Raw genomic sequence first — 19629 nt, 5'->3', positions numbered from 1 at the left:
ATTGGACTGTGTGCCTTGCGCTGGCCTCTTTCAACGGCCTCTGGAGCAGGCTCACGGGCAGCCATTTTCTTCGAGCCGTCCCTCTCGCACTCGCAGTCCAGCCCTATCCGGCGCAGTGGTGGCTTGCGAAACCCACCACGGCCAGCTTTACTCACCTCGCAGCAGCTGTACGGCCATCCCGCTCGCACCCACTAGTCCGGCCTACGTTGCCATTTTGCGGCGGGCAGTGCTGCCTTCCCCCTCGCACACACACGATCAGCAGCAGAGGCATTTCGAGGCGACCAGCAGCGAGCCAGAACTTCAGGAGCATTTCAGTCCTGCTGCGCATCTTGAAACGTCAAGTCTTGGCAGTCGGTTAGCGTCAAGTCTTGCTGCGATTTCGAACGCCCAGAAACGCAACGCGCGCGAGTGCAAGTCAAATCAAACCAAACCAAACAGCAACCAAAAGCAAATAAATACAAACCAGCGAAACGAGCACACAGTATACATAACAGCCAAGTGACGTGACTCAGTGCGGTGATGGGCTCGCTGGCCTAGCTAGTGCAAACAAAACGAATCGAATCGAAAACTTATAGTTCTTAGCGAAAGCATTCAAAACAGATAGCTGTCCAGACAGTAAACCCTCCTCCAGCCATGATGATGAACGCCTTCATCGAGCCCGCCCAGCACCACCTGGCCAGCTACGGGCTCCGCATGTCGCCCAACACAACCGCCAGTAACGGCAACCCGCAGCAGCAACAGCAGCAGCAGCAGCAACAGCAGCAGCAGCTCGAGATGGGCCAGCAGCAGCAACAGCAGCAGCAGCAGCCGCTCCAGGATCAGGACTCGGCAGCGGTCACGGCCGCGGCTTACCAGAACTCCGGCTACGGGCACTTTAACGGCTACGCCTCCCGGGACTTCCTGCTGGGCCGCAGGGAAGCCGACTACGGGGTGGCCGGCTCCGCCGGACAGGCCACCGCCGCGGCGGACTCCATGCTCTTCTCCGGCTTCCCCGCCCAGGCCGCCGAGCTGGGCTCCGGCTTCGGCCAGCACCCGTTCCACAGCCACCACCACGCGGCCGCCGCCGCCCACCACCATCAGCACCAGATGCGGATGGGCATGGCGGACGCCTACGCAGCCGGGCACCCGTACAACCACCACAGCAACTTTCCGGCGGCCGCGGTGCACCACCCAGCCGTGCACCACCCGGCCCACCATGCCATGTCCGCGATGCACCCGGCCGGAGCCGGGGCCTTCCTGCGCTACATGCGCCACCAGCCGACCTCCGCCGCCTCCAGCGTGAAGCAGGAGATGCAGTGCCTCTGGATCGACCCCGACCAGCCCGGCCTGGTGCCGTCCGGCGGTAGGAAGACCTGCAACAAGGTCTTCCACTCGATGCACGAGATCGTCACCCACCTGACGGTGGAGCACGTGGGCGGACCGGAGTGCACCACCCACGCCTGCTTCTGGGTGGGCTGCTCCCGCAACGGACGCCCCTTCAAGGCCAAGTACAAGCTGGTCAACCACATCCGCGTCCACACCGGCGAGAAGCCGTTCGCCTGCCCGCATCCGGGATGCGGCAAGGTCTTCGCCCGGAGCGAGAACCTCAAGATCCACAAGCGCACACATACGGGTAAGTACGGCTGGGAAATGTTAGTGCTCTCTATCGAAATCCTTGAAGGCGGAATATGAATTTAGGTTTGGATGAGTAAAACGAATTCACAGATTTGCTAAAGAACGCTCCTTTACAGCTTTAACTTGGACGGATTAGAATAACCATAGGTGAACTTTTATAATTTCAGTTCCTCTAAGCCCAAAGCTTTATTTTATGAAACCAAGTTTCATAAGATAAAAGGGGTTCGAGTAAATAAAGTTCCAAAGTTCTTTTTTAATCAGTAATCAAAAAATTATTTCAGAGAAACAGAAAATTCTTTATCCACTTAAAGCTTAGAAAGCAAAAAATAAGAAGAATAGAAAATAACATGTTTTTTAAACTGTATGTATGATCGATTAACAATGACAAGCAAACATGTTTTTTCTGTTTCAAAGCGCATCTCTACGATTAAACTAGAAATACTTTGTACAGATTTTTAGGGGCAAAGAGCTTTAAAGACTTTCAGAGCAATTATTATAACAAACTCAGAATTTAGTATCGAAACGCATTTTGGAAATTGTTTGTTTTTTTGACTATTGATTGAAAATTTGTATATGAAGGGTAATATATGAAGGGTAAAGGTCGGAGTTCCTGATAATTTCCTAGGCAAACATCAGTTCACCTTGCCACCGGTTTAACCCTTGCCCTCGTCTGGGCAAATCCCGCACGATATGGAAGTGGGCGTGTTGCCGTCGGCAAAAGTCGGTGCAACGCCCACTACCCGGCTTAACCCGCCACTGGCCGCTCGGGCCTTCTTTTACGACACCTGTAAAACCTGCGTCTTAAGCCTTCCCTCAGCCCCGAAAATCCCCTTAAAGTTGTTGTCTTCGCAGCAAGGATTATTCCTGCGACTTCAGCTTGACTTTGACTTTGCCATCTTCGGTGTTTCCCTAAGCCTGAGAACTCCTCTTGACTTTAGAATTTGGCTAGCAAATCCAATGTGATTTTGGTTAGGTCACAGGAGAAATCTTAACAGAGAATGTTCAGTTCTGTATGCAGCTGAACTTTTTTTCTCATTTTAAGACTCGCCAAATAAAATAAATAAATTATCTTATAATATCAATTCAACAACCAGCCAAATTCTTCAAGATTTGTTTTTAGATTTTAATAAGTTTTTTCTCATTTACAAATTAATTATTTCTTTACAATTTTGGCTCCATTAATCACGCCAATTTTGGGCATTTCTCTTTCGATTGTCTTGCAAGAATAAATCAAAACAAAGCTCAGCTTAACATCAGCACTTCGACAAAAATTAATCAGAAATAAACGAATACATTTTAGTACTTCTTTTGTTTGAGGTTTAAAACCGCAATTTATGTGCCATGGTCGTGATCTATGAGAAGTTGAACTTTAAAGCCAGAGAGCGAGCTTAACGCAAATTAATGACTTTGATTCCAGTGGCTGTTGAACTTGTTCCATTGAAATTTATGGCTGAGCATGTAGGGCTCATTAGAAGCGGCGAAACACAGACATTAAAATCAATTAACCAGGGAAGAGCCAGAGAAATCAGACATTAAATGCGAAAACACAGTACAAAGTTGCCGGCAGAACTCTGGATAATTGTTTTAAAATTGTGCCACTCGATTTAATGAACCCACCGGCAAAGAACAATAAACGGAGGCGAAATGGAAATGGGAGTTCTGTGTGCCTAGCTCCCAGTATTATCCTTGTTCGGTGGGGTCCTTCGTTTATTAAACTGGCAGGACGGATAGAACCGGAGAAGAGAAAGCTAGAGAGCGCACAACAAGAGCAATCTGACCAACAAATGCCGTACAGCCGCATTCCGGAATATCCAGAAAATGGCGTCTCATATCGCCGGGCATATTTTACACATTTTTGTTGCCTTAATTTCGCCTTTGCCTTTGCGCACTTTTTCTGCCTCGTTATTGTCCCTGTTTGGTGCGTGGTCCTTAACAAGTTTTTGTGGGGATTATTTGGCTTTATACTTTTATAAATTGAATTAAAATATGAGGTCTCTCTTCTCGGGGGCTTCATTATAGACACATTTTATAGTTATCACCGCGAGCGCCGAAATAAAACTCTCACACAGATCCATAAATCACTAAATTAGCTGCACAAAAAAGCTATTTTTCCAAATCTGTTCGGACAAACAATATTTTCTTTTGCACACTCATCGAAAGGTAATTAAAATGTTTCGATTTGATTGTCGAGACGCCGCCATATTGTGTTCGATTTAGGAACAATCATGTGGCATTATAATGATCTCAGGGGGCACTGTGAGTTGGTTACCGTGTGTACGATATGATGATATTTTTGACTAATTTCATATTTCTTTTTCTCCGGCGTGATGCGGCAAAAAGTGAGTTTTTTGGGCCCTGATTTCTGTGTGCCTTCAATTGGCCGGAGATGGCGAACACATTGATTGGCTTTCAAGTGGCCGACGCACAACTTCATTAGGGAACGGGCCTTTAACCTTTTTGTTTGTGCCCGGGCACTTGAACTACGTACCTCTACGTACCCCCGCTCTCCTCCTCCTCCGACTTTCCCGCTGCATAAATCAAAAATTCAATCAGCATCGCTGGCTGGGCAAATGTCCCTTGGCGCTGCTGTTTGTTTTTATTGCACTGACACCAAAACCAACAGCAGCCAAACAAACACACACTTTGGCGGGCACACACACACACACATGTGTTGACACGTGTCAAAACTTCCGTTTGTAATCGCTCGGAAATGCTTCTTCGGCATCCGTGCTTGGCCCTCTCGAAAAAGCCATCGAAACCCCGAATCTGGGGTAACACTCCGCGGATTACTGCCTGTTTCGCCAACATTCCGGTCCTCCAGCTCTATTTTATTTACGTTTGCGATTGTTCCTGTTTCAGTTTGTGATTCTGATTCTGATTCAGTTGCTGTTTCTGTTTCTGTTCTGGTGGCTCGCCATGCTACATTAAGCTCTTGATTTAGATTATGCATAGGTTATTTATGAGCTGGCTTCCACTCCTCGCCGATCGGGAGTGGGTCGAATTTGATAAGTGGGTGAGTAAAACGGAGCAGGGCAGTCAAGTATGTGTTTATGGATATGCGATTTGGATCTGCCTTAAGTGGTGCCATTAAAACAGCGAGAACTGATTGCAGGGGTCAATATACGATGGCGAACATCGAGTTTTAGAATTAGAGTGTGAGATGGGGTATGTGGTAATCTAGATTTAGTCAGGGCGTTAATGACAAGTATGTCTGTTTAACATAAACATCAAAAAATATATATTTCCTTTATAAAACTAATTAGCTATGTTCCTGTTAAACTATTATTTTGCCTACATTATTTATTTGCTTTAACTCAAAACACTAAATTATAAACTTTTATTACGTTTCAATTAATCAACTAGTGTTAGTACTACCTGTGCTACCTAATGTTTCCTTAAACTTTATCGTAAAATCTATTCTGAATTTTGATCTTGATAGAAACACTTTTTTATTTCAATTGCGACGTTCTTGTTAGTGGATGTGTTGTGTTAACTTTTGCACTTGTCACCGTCATCGTCTGCAATTTTGTCCAGCCCCCTGCCCCAAACCCTTTCCCACCTCCAGACTCCGCCCCCCAAAAACCCGCAAAAAAGGCAGCAAACAATCAAGGTTTGTCTGCTCTGTGGCTGTTGTTTTGTGTCGTTTTTGTTGTTTGGGGCTCGGTTGACCTGCCGGGGAGGCTGAGTGGCGAGTGGGAGCTGCGAGTGTCTGGATAGATGGCGTTTATCACGCTGTGCGGTTGGCACACACAGCCATCTTTTACACGATTCTTTTTCAGCCCGCTCCTCCTGGCCGGACCACAAACAACTTTATTCATTAACACCTACAACGGCCACAGGATCCGGATCCGACTGCCGCAAGAGCATTCAACAACTTTGTGGTTAGTTTTTATTCGCAGCCCCCTCAGTCCGCCATTTCAAGCTCATTAAGCTTGCTGCTGCTAACCGCCTCCCCCTCTGGGTTTCCCAGCATTTCCCCGCTTTCCCGCCATCCATCGCCTAAGTGCAGTCACTCGCTTTCCAGGCGCCTTGTTGTTGTGCAATTATGCTGCGGGGCAAAGTTTAGCATTCAACATTGTCCTGGTGGCTGCGACCCTTGTTTGATTAGCCCCCTCGCGCCAGGATGCCCCTTCTCAGCTCCAACTCGACTCGATTTAATTGAGTGCAAGTGTTTTTTTAATGAGTCTTTTATGGACTTGTTCGGGCTTTGAACGATGGAGTGAATTATGCAATTATTTGCGCTTTTCAAAGGCTGCAATGGGGATAAAAGAGCAGGGAACGTATTGCTTTAGCTAGGAGTTTGTGACATTGAGCATTCAAAACTAATGCAATTAAAGATTGTTTAAATAACGAAATCGTTACTTTGAACCATTTAGCTGTCATTTTGAAACCAGTTTATCTTCTATTAAGAATTGGTAGCATGTAGCGTATCTAAACTATAATGTCTTTTCCTATTTTGTATTCTTTATTGAACTTATTCTAACAAAACCCCCCAGTAATTTGCACTGCTCACCTCTGCTGCATTTTTTGCTTGCTCGGCGCCAATAATATAATTTTTCAAAACACAGAATTTAAAAGAACCAAAGCGCTGGCAAATGCCAATGATTGATGACTTTATTGCGGGTTCAACGGTTTTCACAAAACACACACCAAACAGACCAGCAGATACGGATACAGATACAGATACAGATACATCGAAGCGAGAGACAAAATCACTTTTTATTTTTGCGGATAAACAGTGTGTTTTGGCTTCTCGGAATTTGACTGCTGCCAGAAGAACAATGGCCAGAAGACGAGGACGAGGAGAGTCAGCGGGAGGGGGCGGTGGAAAAAACCTGCGATGTGCCCGGGCTGATTGCCTCAACTACCTGGTCGGAGTTCTCGGCCAGGATCTGCTGCCTTCCTCCCTCCCTCCCGCTGGCCCACGAACTGCGAACTGAAAATCAATTAGCCACGCTCTCTAGGAGCAATTCCCGGGTCTGCTAACCTAATGACAAATGCATTTGAGGGCCAGAGCAACCAGCGAGCAAATTCGTCATTTAATTAGCAGTACCCCCTCCGGCGGAAGGACAGAGCACTGTCCCCGGAAACAGGACAGTCCTTCGCAAGGACTCGATGTTTGCATTCGTCTCGCCCAATTTAAAGTGTCAAATACCAAACATGACACACGATCGCAATCTGCGAAAAAAGTTTGACAAGCTGGAAAGTTCGCTCCTCTCTTGCGGAGATTTATGTCCCCGAAGTAAAAGTGTATAAATTCGCTGTGGTCCAAGCCTTTGACAGCTGAATGTAAGCAAAGTTGGGAAATTTATTGACCGAACGGGGCGATGGAAACTAGGGTTGAACTTTCTTTGTGATAGGGGGGATTTATGGGTGTGGCAAAACCTTGGAAAATAATTACGTTGTTTTTGTTAAATTATTCTCTATATTAAATGGGTACTTTTTTACTAAGACCGTTAGAACCCGCAGTGGTTGGAACGACGGAATGAAACAACTGAGTGAGGTTGCGGGCCTTAGAGATTAGACAACACTTAATTCAATGGGACTTGCTTTACTATCTAATAGCTAAAAAACTCCCTAAACGTATTATCATATTCTCTAATATACAATACTTAATTCAATGGGACTTGCTTTACTATTTAATAGTTGTTTTTTGTTTAAATTATTTTCTATATTAAATGGGTGCTTTTTTACTAAGACCGTTAGAATCCGAAGTGGTTGGAACGACGGAATGAAACAACTGAGTAAGGTTGCGAGCCTTAGAGAATAGACAACACTTAATTGAATGGGACTTGCTTTACTATTTAATAGCTAAAGAAACTCCCTAAACTTATTATCATATCGCTTGTCCTGTGTCCACCCATGCACACACACTCACCCATTATAATCTAGCATATGCACCCATTCTAATTAGCGACAACCCCGATTGGGAACCCCTTTGCGGCACTCCTAACGGCAACTAACAATACTCCTCGATCCACCCGTTACGCCCATGAGCAGAGAGGGGTTGCTCTGCATCCTTCGCGCTTTCCATGCATTTTCCCAAATGTCAAAACAATTCCACATGCGTGTGTGTGTGTTGGTGTGTGTGCGTGTGTTTGTGTATCACCTTAACCCCTGCCAGCCAAGAGCAGGAATTATAATTTCATTTACCAAAAGCGAGAGACGTAAAAAACGGGCGCTTTAGCGCTGCAGGGGTTTGTTCTCGCAACCCTTTGAAACTGTCATTGTTTGGTCCTCCATTTGAATCTATTAGCTAAGTAGCCATTTTGTTGGGCTGTTGCATAATATCTGACTGGAAGCGCTAGTCCACGGATGGCTTCGTTCCACGGGTGAATCGCTGGATGGCCGTAAGCTGCTTACCCGGCTAGTTAATAAATGAGGCTTAGTTTTGATAAATTTCCTCGCTGTCCCCGGTTCGGTTCTCTTTAATTTTTGGCAAGCTCTTCGCTCCGATTCCTAAGCCCGGTCACGCCCACTCTGTCATTAGAAGTCGCGCTCGAATTAATTAAATTCCTCACCCGAGAGGAGCCAAAGTAGCCACGTACCAGCCTCCATTCGCATTCCTCGGGATCCCGAGATCCAGAAAGCCAAAAGCCGAGGGAAGGCCCAGATCGCAGATAGAGACGGAGCGAGGCTCGAATAAGAATACAATTTCAGCGCATAAAGAACTGATCAGCAGCAGACAAACCATAAAATTAAACTGTCATCTTGCATATTTTTTATATCTGCACACGGCCACGAGTTCGGTTGGGGCACAGGTAGAAGATGGAGCTCGGAGCTGAAAGCTGGGAGCTCGGGATCCCGGACTTGGGTCTCTGCCTTTCGAGAATTATGGAAAGTAAGGCCTGACTAATCCTCTAAATCGCGCCAAGGGCCCCGCGCGCGTTGCCCCACTTGTATAAATTAGCTGATGGGAAAAATGAAATCATTATTCATACGGGCAAAAATGTTAAACAGCCAAAAAGAAGAGCGACTGGGAGACAGCCGGGCAACAGGGCCAGACAATTCTGAATAAATCGGGGAATGCTCTGACCAAAGCAGTGTGGCCTCGATTATGACTGCGGAATGCCTGGAATGTTTTGATTCTGAATGGACATTCTTGGGAAATCAATACGAAGGTTACCCAGTTAAACCCGACAGAATTTGATATATCAACATCTAGTGAAGCAGCTCAACAATTTACTATAGCTTTCAAACCAGCAAATATACTCCTCGAAAACAGAGTATATGACCAACTTTGAATTCCCATTATTCCCGCATTCGAAAAACAACAAGCCAACCCAATTTGATCGCTGAATTAACTGCTATAAGCGTGCTTGTCAAATCAGCTTAGGTTCAGATATATGCATATTTGTTATTTTTGCCGAGACATTTTCGGATCGGATCGGATCGTTTGTCGCTTTCGTTCAGCCGCATTTGTAACACACGAACGCCTCCAAGTTGTCTTAGGCGCAAATGTGATTGTTTAACCCAAATAACAACCTCAACGGGCACGCAATTTGTTGTAAAAACATTGTCAATTGTAATTAGAGGCAGTACATTCTGCGCACAGAGTTTGTGTGTGACAACCTGCCGTCAAAGTTTTTGGCTAAAATTACAGCCGCCAACGCGGAAACAAGCCATCGGAATAATGGATCCGTGGCCTCTATGACGCATTGCCGACGGCTACGGTGAAAAGTATCTTGCGGGCATTGCCAATTCTTTTGCCTCTGGTTTTGGTTTGCGTTCCCAGTGATCGTTCTCAGCGTGATCGAATTTCCTCACGGGACTCAGCCGAGTGTAAGCCACCGGGATGTGGGCCACTGTGCTGCGATGCGATACTTTCCCCTCTCGATTTTCGGAATCCAAATCGCTTGCTGCCCCGAAATATGGCTGTGGCTCGTTACTCGACTGTTGCGAACATAAATGCAATTTTAGTTGATGTTTTGATGTGTTCATTAGGCAGTATCGATAAGATACACAGAGGTGTTGAACTGCGAAGGGTATTCGATGAGGTGTGAGAAAACACTCAAGATGTGTGGGAGAAATTCAAATCCAACGAGAAACAATTTATAACAGCTTCTGGTTAAAAATGCAGAAAAAGTATACTATCTCATCATTTATAGCCATACCACTCAAAACTTCTTTATGTCTCAAGCTCCAAATATTTGTGGCCTGATGTCATTGATTGGTTTTATCACGAGGCGAATCTTGTTAGAATCGACAACGCTTAAACTCGAACAACCATTTGAGATAAGGAGTGATCCGAAACCCGAATCTGGAGGCCCAGCCTCCTTCAGTTGCCAGAGATGTCACATCGCATAACCGAACGATGACAATCTCGATGACATTTTAATTTCTGACAAACAGCAGAGGAGATTTTCTACTTGATGGAACTCGAAAAAACAAACAAACCGATTGTTAAGATCAAGGTGATGGAGAGGGGGAAGGGGAGGGGAAGGGTGAGTGGGCTGAGGAGATTAAGATCTTAAGGAGCGCTAAACAGCAAAGAATCAGGCCGAGGAGATGCCGAGAAGATATAGACACCGATCCGTGACCGATCCGGGACAAAGCGACACCTTCTTCCTTTTAAGAGTGTCGAGCAGGCCGCCCTTTGTTGTGGATTTTAAAACACAGAGAGAGTAAGAGAGAGAGAGAGAGAGTTAGAGCATTTCCCTCTTTCCCGCTTTCTTTTCGCAAGCATTTCCACCGCGTAAGCAGTTCATTCATGAGGCCTTCAGCTGCTTCCTTGGCTAATCCCGCCCGGCCGACTTCAGTTACCACGTTCTTTCTTCTTTTCCAGCCCTGCCCTTGTTTGGATGCATTTTGGGTTCAGACAAAGGGCTTAGTGTTACTTTTGCTCATTGTCTGCGCTCCGTTTGTCATTCGAGTGCAGTTCGAGCCGAGTTAGGATGTCTCATTCGAAAGTGGAGTAGATACTTGCAGTTTAGTGGGTGAACAGAGCCAATCAATTGGTTTTCCTCCAGCCTGCTTGTCACAACACAAAAGTTAAATCACAAGGAAGTTTATTAATGTATGCCATGGAAAGCCTCATTCACAAAGTTCCTTATATCCTATTGCTAGATATTCCAACGAGGTTTGCACACAGTCATATCCCATATCTGCTTATGGTTTCCCCTTAACTTTTTGCTCGCATAACACACACCCTGGCCTGTGTATAAACTCAATCCACAGATAGACAACTGCGGAGCTATTAGTAAAACAATGACAGCAACAGCCTTGCTGAACACGAGTACAAGACCAAACATGGCCAGTTCGTCTGGCCTCCACCCCCCATCCCCATCTCCTCCTGCTTTTCCTCCTTTTCCTCCGCTCTCAGCTTCAGCTGCTCTTGGTTTTTTTCGGACCCAGCCGTTGGAACAAATTTTCGACAAGTTTGCCGAGCAACTAACGCCTCTAACATTCAAGGCGGGCTGGGCTGTATGTAAATGTGCAGAACCTACCTACATGGGAGTGCGGCTTGCAGTTAATGCATTCAAATTGCACATTCGGCCGGAGCGGCAAGAAAAACTTTTCCAGACTTGGCTGACTAAGAAAAAGGCTTGCAAATGTATGTGTGTGTATCTGTATCTGTATCTGGCAACCTCGTGTAATAACCAAAATTTGTTCACAAAACACAATTTCGAGTCGAGCATTGAGCATTAAATTTGATGCCGGAGAGGGAAAAAGTTTCCAAAGCAGTTAATTCGCTGCAAAATTTGGTGTACACAAATTCAAATGTTAGATGTGTAAAGTTGGGGATTCCGTTTAGTCTGCGTTACACTTCCATCCCAAATCTACTCCCAGTTCCCCTGCTCCGTCTTGCTACGTAATCTCCTCTCATTTCCTCATTAGGCACAAGCCGCCAGCGAAGTGTAAAATTCGGTGTGTTTTTTTTTGGAAACACTTTCCCAAAGAATCTGGGGAAGTGACTGCAGCAACCGCAGGGAAACCCAGGGGCTGCGAGTCTGGCCACTGACCCCGGTGTCAATTATTAACGTATCACTTGACAGCGAGCGGCAGAGCTGCAAACAAATAGCGAAAATTATGTGAGGACTTGGCCGGGAAAGCGGGGATGGGTCATCATAATCATCGGCGTCGCAAGGAGGGATGCAGCAATCATAAATCACCAACGAATTCACTCAGCGATGGTTTTTGTCAAACAAACAACAATGGGCCGACTGTGTGGCAGACCCATAGGTAACATCCCCTCGTCCTTCGTCCTTCATTTTTGGTGCTTGGTCCTCCGGCGAGGATAGAGGATAATGACGATGCTCTCCCCGATGATGAGCCCGAGGATTTTGCATTCGGCCGTTGACAAGCGGCATTCATTGCTCTTAAATTATGATTTTATTATTATTATTATGGAATGGAGCGGAATTGTTGGCCATTAATTTGGTCATCAAACGCAGGCAACTGTTATAAATATTCAAAGTGAGCGGCGTGTGGGAAAGTCAGGATGGAAAATGTGAAAGGGGATTTGGAGGGAATCGATGGAGTAGGGATCTCTGGCATCCGATTCATGGTTTCTATATCCCGAAGATCACGAGCTACACTCGAAGGTCACCTGCTCACCCAGGACACCTCACAAAAACCAAAAGACCGTATTCCCATCATCAATAGACACTGCCCCTAACCAACCCTACGGAAAAGTGAGCTATTTGCCAACAGCGAAAAGAAGGGGGAGCGGGGGAAAATTGCCCATTGAAATGTAAACCGCCAGGAAATCGGGGTTTGGCTTTTTCCGGCTTTAGCAGTAGGAACAAAAGGAGCAGACCGGAGGAAAAAGAAGCGACAGCAGCGGAAAAAATGAATGGCAAACAAACAAACAGATACAGATACACAATGAGCTCAGGATTCTCAAATCCGAGGAGTGTCAACAACCCAGACAGGGATGGGGATAGCGAAAAAGATAGGGAAAGGGAAAAGGATAGGGGGAGAGACAGAGACAGAGACAGAGACAGCGAGAGCGGCAGGCAAAAAGTAGCAGTTTTGTTATTGTATTGTTAGATAATAATAATCATATCGCATTGCATGCTGTTGACACATGAGCGATGATGATGCTCATCCCTGCCATTATTTGGCCCGACTCCCTCCCCCCTCCTCCCCTCATCCCCTTCTGTTGTATTATATAAAAAGGAGCCGGTCCTTTGTTCCGATTTTAGGGCGAGTGGTGAGCGCTCCTTGAGCTGGCAATAAATATTTACCGGGGCAATTATTTAACAGCAATTATAACGGAGAGGAGAGGAGCGTTTACTCATACCTGCGCTTTCGCGTTTTTAATTAATTCCACTTCGAAATGCCTTTAATAAGCAACTGTCACTCTGGCGGCAGAAAAATGGTTTATTTGTGCTGCATGTATTTTTAATTTCATCTGTTGTTTGTTGCTGAAAATTAAAAACCTGATTCACTCCAATTAATCAGCGACTGTCAATGATGCTTAATTTGCATCGCCTGGTTAGCAGCGATCACGTCCAGAGGGAAGTATATATTTTGGGTAGTGTATATAGTCCTCCTGTTGCTTCCTCATGACAAGTTTGGGTATTTTGGGAATTAGATTTACAAACAATAAATTAATTATAGAATGTCACATTTTGTAAGTAAACTTAGGTGATTAGTTTGTTTTATTTCTCAAATTTACCAAATGAAAAAAAAAAAAAAAAAAAGTAAGGTATACAAATATTGTAACCATTCTATAATGTACGTTGTCTGTGTATATCATATTTCCTAAAATGTATATTTTATATTCACGGCCTGCAAAGCCCTTAAATCCTGTTTTCAATCCACCCGTTTCCCTTGGCCAAAGCGAAAAGCATATTGTTGTCTTTAGCAAGCAAACATATTTTAATAATATACAAGCAAGTCGTCGGGCCTAAAAGAAAACACTTTAGCAAAACTCATTTCTGTTTTTTTTTTTTTTGGCTCGACTACGCCCAGAAACATCAGTCCCCCAACGAAAAAGAAACAACGCCCCATAATAGCCACAACAAAAACAATTTCAGGCGGGAAAGTGGAGTGGGGTGGTACAGGAAAAGCTGGAGGGGCGGGGGAAATGAGGGGGAGGAAAGGCCGCCGGCTCGGCACTCGTCTGCAAATGACAGCGAGCTTTGCAGCAGTTACATAAAAGCCAAAACATGTGCCATATATACCGACAACAATGCCGCACATATACTTTAATATACATATATAAACGTGTATATGTATGGCCATGTAGAACTTTCTTGGCTTAACCCACGCACACACACACACTGGCACACACACATTGGCAGAGAGGAGATTACAAAGCAACCCCAAAAATATAAGAACCACCCCAAAAAAACAAACAACTCTGCAGCTGTACACAAAACGCCATGACAGGCAGTCTGTGCCGATTCCAATCGTTCCTCGTTCCTCGGTCCGCGAGCAGCGATTTTTTCTTCCTCGGGAAATTAACCATTTTGGGGCTTTCCTCCGGGAAAGCGAAAAGGGAAAGGGAAGGAAAACAGAAGCTCCCGCTAAATATGCAAATCAGGAGGCAGTCGGCCTATTTCACAGCTACGCCTGCGTTATTTACCCGGGGACTTTGCCATTGGATTTACTTTATTGAAATATTTAAATAAGTTTGTCGATTCGCACAGCCTAAATGGGATTTGCCGGCGGAAGGTGGACGGTGGGGGGAGCTCTCTTCTAGGGGGCCCACTGTACCCGTGGCGCCTTGCCAGGCCGAAAAGGGTGCGCCAAGGATGTCTTTCATGTCGCTCCGTCGGAAGGGGAAGTTGAGAAACGTCGTCTGAAATTGACATTTTATAAATGGGCGACGATATTTCGGTTATTTTCCCTCGGCCGTCGGACCCGCCGCAACTTAAAGCAATAAAACATATTTAAATTCCGATTTTAATGCCCGCCAGCTCGGAGCGGAATGTGAAAATTATGCGAATCCTCCGGCGCTGCACTTAGCCGGGGCTCGAACCCTTTAATGTCCTTGGCCGCAGCGCGTGCCGCACTCTCCACATTCCGCACTCTGCACTCTTCACTCTGCCGCCCCCCGCCGCGCTTAGACCGCAGCGCTCCAGGAGATGGATGTGTGGATGGATGCGTGCTCAGTGTTTGGTATTCGGTGCTCGGTGTTCAGTGGGCAGCAGGATGTGCCGCTGGGTTCCCCGAAAACAACAAGGCGATGGGCCTGATAGCTCGGATAGGAGCCCAGCGGGTCGGCGGAACCGAGTCAGCTGCCGTCTTTATGACTAATTAGTGTTCGGAGATATCGTTTCCCACTGCCACCTGATAACTGGAAAGTGCTGATACGCCAGCGGAACGGAGTTATCTCTTGGGTTTCAGGGCAAAACAAACATACTTTTGAAGGTGATTGTGATAGCAAATCAATCTGGATAGAGCTAAGCTCACATGGCGCCTTGTAAAGTAGATCAAAAGCTGGAACTTGGAGCCCATCGAACTGCATTTGGTACGCTTGTTCTGCTGAGAGACCCTTGGGACCTGTCAAAACAACAAAACAACGAACTTCAGCCGCCCTCCGATGTCACTTCTCGTAATGCCTATTTATGAGTTTTAAATTTTGACAAATTAATAGAAAACACAATAACAATCACAATGCGACACGCCGTTCAAATCGAATTCGATTTCTGTTTCTTATTCACGTCGCTCTGACTCATGACGAGGCTCGAAATAAAAGTTATTCAAACGCGGATAATAAAGCACATAAATTAGTATTAAGTTACATAAAGCGAACTGCGAAGGCGAAGAGGTAAACAGAAACTTGTTGAGCTGCCGCCAACTCGCCGCTGGGTGTCTTGCCACAAAGCCCTGCCACGAAACCCCACCTGTGCAGCTTTTCCTCCGCTGCGATTGTCCGCTTAAGCTCGAGGTGTGAAAATGTTCGATTATTGTCATCGCAACAGCCCCGCGTGGGCTCTGCTGGGGGAGAAGTGGGTAAGGGGGGTTGGGGGATCTGAGCCGCTTAGCTTCAATTGTCATAAAAGTTGTGGTGCATGTAATGGCCGCTTATCTGCGACATAAATGCCATATGCTAAATGGACCTCTACACTGGACTTGTTTATGGGGTTTAAACGGCGGTTAATGCGGCAAGTGATTGAAACTGATAGCCAATCGGACAATTATCAAGCTAACTTGGAAATACTTATTCAGATTTTCCACTGCCCTCGTAAATCCCCGGGATCCTTGCCAAATGGGTTATGGGTTACCCTCGATGTTAGATATTATTTATGCCTAATCCTGATTTTATCTCTGCTCGCTGTCAAGATTTTCTACTCCTCCACCGTCGTCAAAAAATAATTTTCTAATAAGCCATAAAATATCACTTCGGGCTAAACGGACAAACGTTTTTCTGCCTTTCGATTGGAAAGGTGTTACGCACACGAATCAAATAATAATCGCTGGCCCTGTGACCTTTTACCTTTACCCTTGCCGCTTTTGTTCTTGTGCATCCTAAGAGACAGAGGAACAAATAAAAAAAAGGACAATCGACATCGGCACAGGTGAAATCGTGTAGGGGTCGCCGGGTCGGGATCCCTCGAACAATGGGCCTCTTGATCCCGCATAATTTATATGATTTCTCCCCCCAGCCGTACGTCTTGTTGTTTTGTTATTGTTTTCCCCGTAAATATGTTGGACACACGGGTTTTCCCACCTTTATTCGACTGTGCGTGTGAGCAGGATAGTTCATAAAAATTGTGAGCCCATAAACGGTCATCGTTGTGCGCTCGCCGCTGCTATTATTTATTTAATGCCCGTCACATAAATAACGCTATTTATTGCCCCTCATAGTTTGAGAACTACATTCGATTCGTTACCGCCTAACCGAATCCAGACTAACCGAGTCCTTTTCTTGCCTACTTTCAGGCGAGAAGCCCTTCAAGTGCGAGCACGAGGGCTGCGATCGCCGGTTCGCCAACTCCTCCGACCGGAAGAAGCACTCCCACGTCCACACCTCGGACAAGCCCTACAATTGTCGGATCAACGGCTGTGATAAGTCCTACACGCACCCCTCCTCGCTGCGCAAGCACATGAAGGTAAGTTCTTTTTTCTTTTATGGAGCACATATAATAATATAATAAGAGAGCATGTTCAGTCCAAGTTATTTGCATATCGCTTTTCGGAAATAACACATTCTATACCTATACCACAAGTGGTTAAGGTACTTTTATTCTACTTTATAACCAGCTTAAGTAAACTTGTTTAAATTCAAGCACTTCACTTAAAGTTTCTTACTTATTCATTTTTGGAAAATGTGTTGAACAATTTATTAATGTTCTTTGTTACTTTCTTCTATAAATCTATAAATCAGTTGAAATAAATGCTATGTGTACCCACACTGTTCTTAAATACTTATATACAGATCATTAATCTCACTTACCAGAGTGTACCTATAACTAGTTGACACGATTCTGAAAAATCAAAAAAGTATTAATTTGCTATAATAGTAACGTGTAGATCATTTCTTATTTTAACTATGTTTTTATATTGATTGTTAGAACCAGTGGATCAAAACAACTTATTAACACTTACTGTTATTTACTGATTAAATAAATATCCTTTAATTTTATGTACTTTGGCTGGTAATGCATGCTAAGGGTAATGTTTGATAATCGTATTTTAGTTTGTATTTCCATTTTAACTGACCACAATATATTCAACCCAATCATGAGTATGTATTGACCTGAACTAACCCCCCACTCTCTTGATCTCCCCCAGGTGCACGGCAACGTGGACGAGAAGAGTCCTTCGCACGGCTACGACAGCGAGGGCGAGGAGAGCAGCAGCTCGAGCATCATCACCGGAGGAGCCCAGACGCCGCCGTCGACGCGGCTGGACGGGAGTGCGGGCAGCAGCAGCGGGGTGAGCAGCCTGAGCGGCGGGAGCGGGCTGAAGTCCTCGCCGCACTCGATCAAGTCGGAGCCCAATCCGCTGCACAGCGTCCACCTGGGCGCCTCGAGCAGCGGCAGCAGCAGCACGGCCAGCAGCAGTGCCTCCCACCTCCTGCAGCAACAGCAGCAACAGCAGCAGCAGCAGCAGCAGCATCAGCAGCAGCAGCAGCAGCAGCTGGCAGCCCATCCCAGCGACTCGAAGTCCTCGCCCGCCCTGCAGCTGATGGCCGCCTCCAGCTCCGCCTACCTGCCGCCCCCCACTGGGGCCGCCGCCCTCGCACCACCACCCACACCACCACCATCAGGCGACCGCCTCGCCGGGAGCGGCCTCCGCGTCGATGCTGCACCACAACCACCACCTGCTGTACCACCCGGCGGCGCAGCACCACCCGCCCAGCGAGTGGTATCACTCGGCGGCGCCGAGCGGGTCCGCGGAGGCGATGAACCCGCTGAACCACTTCGGGCACCACCACCACCACCACCACCTGATGCACCCCGGCGCGGCGACGGCGTATTGAGAGTGGGAGAACTGGTGGCCCGAGGAGCCGCCACCGCCGCCGCCGCCCCCCGCCCAGCCGGTGGCCACGCCCTCCGCCGTCGGGGGGCGGGCCCTGCACAAGGAGCCCTCGAGGAGTCGGCCTCCTCGCTGGACTGGATCTGCTGCCAGCGGCTGCAGAACCTGGCCCTTGTGGCGCAATGTGAAAACCAAATATTTCTGAAAGTCGAGGAGAACTCTCTGAACTTTTTACCTGATAACTGAAGATTGCTGTTGAAACGAAAATCGATAACGATAACACTCACTTTTGACTCGTCTTTGAACGTGACTATTATGTATTTTAAATGTTAATATACAAAAAACAAAAAAGGATGTACGATCGATAAATTGCCTAATTTTTTGCTATTCATCTGTTATGTTAACTTAAACGTAGTTTCTAGTTGCAGAACAAAACCAACTAAAATAACACAACCTAAAGTAATCCTATTGTAAATGTATAGAATATGAGTTAATTACCGCATACATGTAAAAACCGCACTCGTAAATTTAACTTAAATCGAACATTACTTAAGCATATTGACTACCTAGCTCGTAAGTCTTAGCTAATTTTTTGTCGAAGCTGCTTTTATTCTCATCCCTCATCCCTCCCCGAACCCCAAGCTTTCTAGTACAAAATTGCAAATCTATACACTGTAAAAAGAGTTCAACATCGAAGGGATTGAAAGCTACATCGCATATACGTATATACATTTTCGGCCTTAGATTTCTCCAGCTTAAGTACGCAGAATAAATTTAAAGAGTTACCCCAAAAACCCAACAACAAGAAAACCCACAAAAACCAACAAAATAAACTGAAAAAACCTATAAACCAAATGTTCAAATTAATTGGGGAACGGGACTATTTCGATCCTTGAGATTGAATTATTGACACTTATTAAACTGACATTAAATAGTTTGGAACCTCGTAATTGATTAAGCATTACACAGAACCGCTTACTGCATGTAAATTATAAATATAAAACCCAATCATTTTTTCACTAATATATGCACAATAGTCTAATTAACTTAGACTATCCAATTATGTACATATGCATGGTTGCATCAGAAATCTATTTAGATAACTTCGATTTCCTGCTTCGATTTGAAACCGATTCCAAAGCCTTGGACTCATTTCCATCACAATCGATACGGTTCCCACACGCTTCACCAGACTGTTCCATTCCACTCGTTCCGGCTTAATAAAAATGCAAATGGAATTCGCACATTTCTGATCTGTTAATTAAACGAATTTTTTACGGACGCTGCAGCCGAGTGAGTTTCGGATTTGAATGGCCGCTTTAATTGACGGAATTTTGTCATGAATATTTATTGCTAAACTTCGTTAATTTGTTTTGATTGGTTCAGCGGAGGCTGGCAAAAACAAATTTGATGTGTGTGCTGGGCGAATCAAGTTTCCGGGGGCTAAAAGTCATCAAAATGTCTTAATGGCCAACGATTTGCGGGCTAAGCGATGTTCATTAACATTATCATAACAGAGGGCTGCTAAGATAAATCAAAAGCCAGGCAGTGAGAAAAAGTGTCTAAAGTGAAATTATTTTCTGGCGAAAAACGTGTGATTTATTTTTCAAATTCTTGGCAGGGAATTCAGCTGATTTC

At 45.6% G+C, this 19629-nt stretch overlaps 1 protein-coding gene across 1 annotated transcript; it reads left to right on the top strand.

The window, feature by feature from the left end:
- The first annotated feature begins 328 nt into the window (after positions 1 to 328).
- Positions 329 to 17995, top strand: LOC108090214 (pair-rule protein odd-paired). Its single transcript, XM_017188807.1, is given in 4 exon segments — positions 329 to 1612; positions 16453 to 16622; positions 17305 to 17730; positions 17732 to 17995. Coding segments are annotated over 4 exon segments (1839 nt in total). The 5' UTR covers positions 329 to 633.
- The last annotated feature ends 1634 nt before the right edge of the window (positions 17996 to 19629 follow it).

The sequence above is a fragment of the Drosophila ficusphila genome, unplaced genomic scaffold (assembly GCF_018152265.1).
Source record: "Drosophila ficusphila isolate 14025-0441.05 unplaced genomic scaffold, ASM1815226v1 contig_791, whole genome shotgun sequence".
NCBI classification, from domain to species: domain Eukaryota; kingdom Metazoa; phylum Arthropoda; class Insecta; order Diptera; family Drosophilidae; genus Drosophila; species Drosophila ficusphila.
This window is presented reverse-complemented; position numbering and strand designations above follow the sequence as displayed.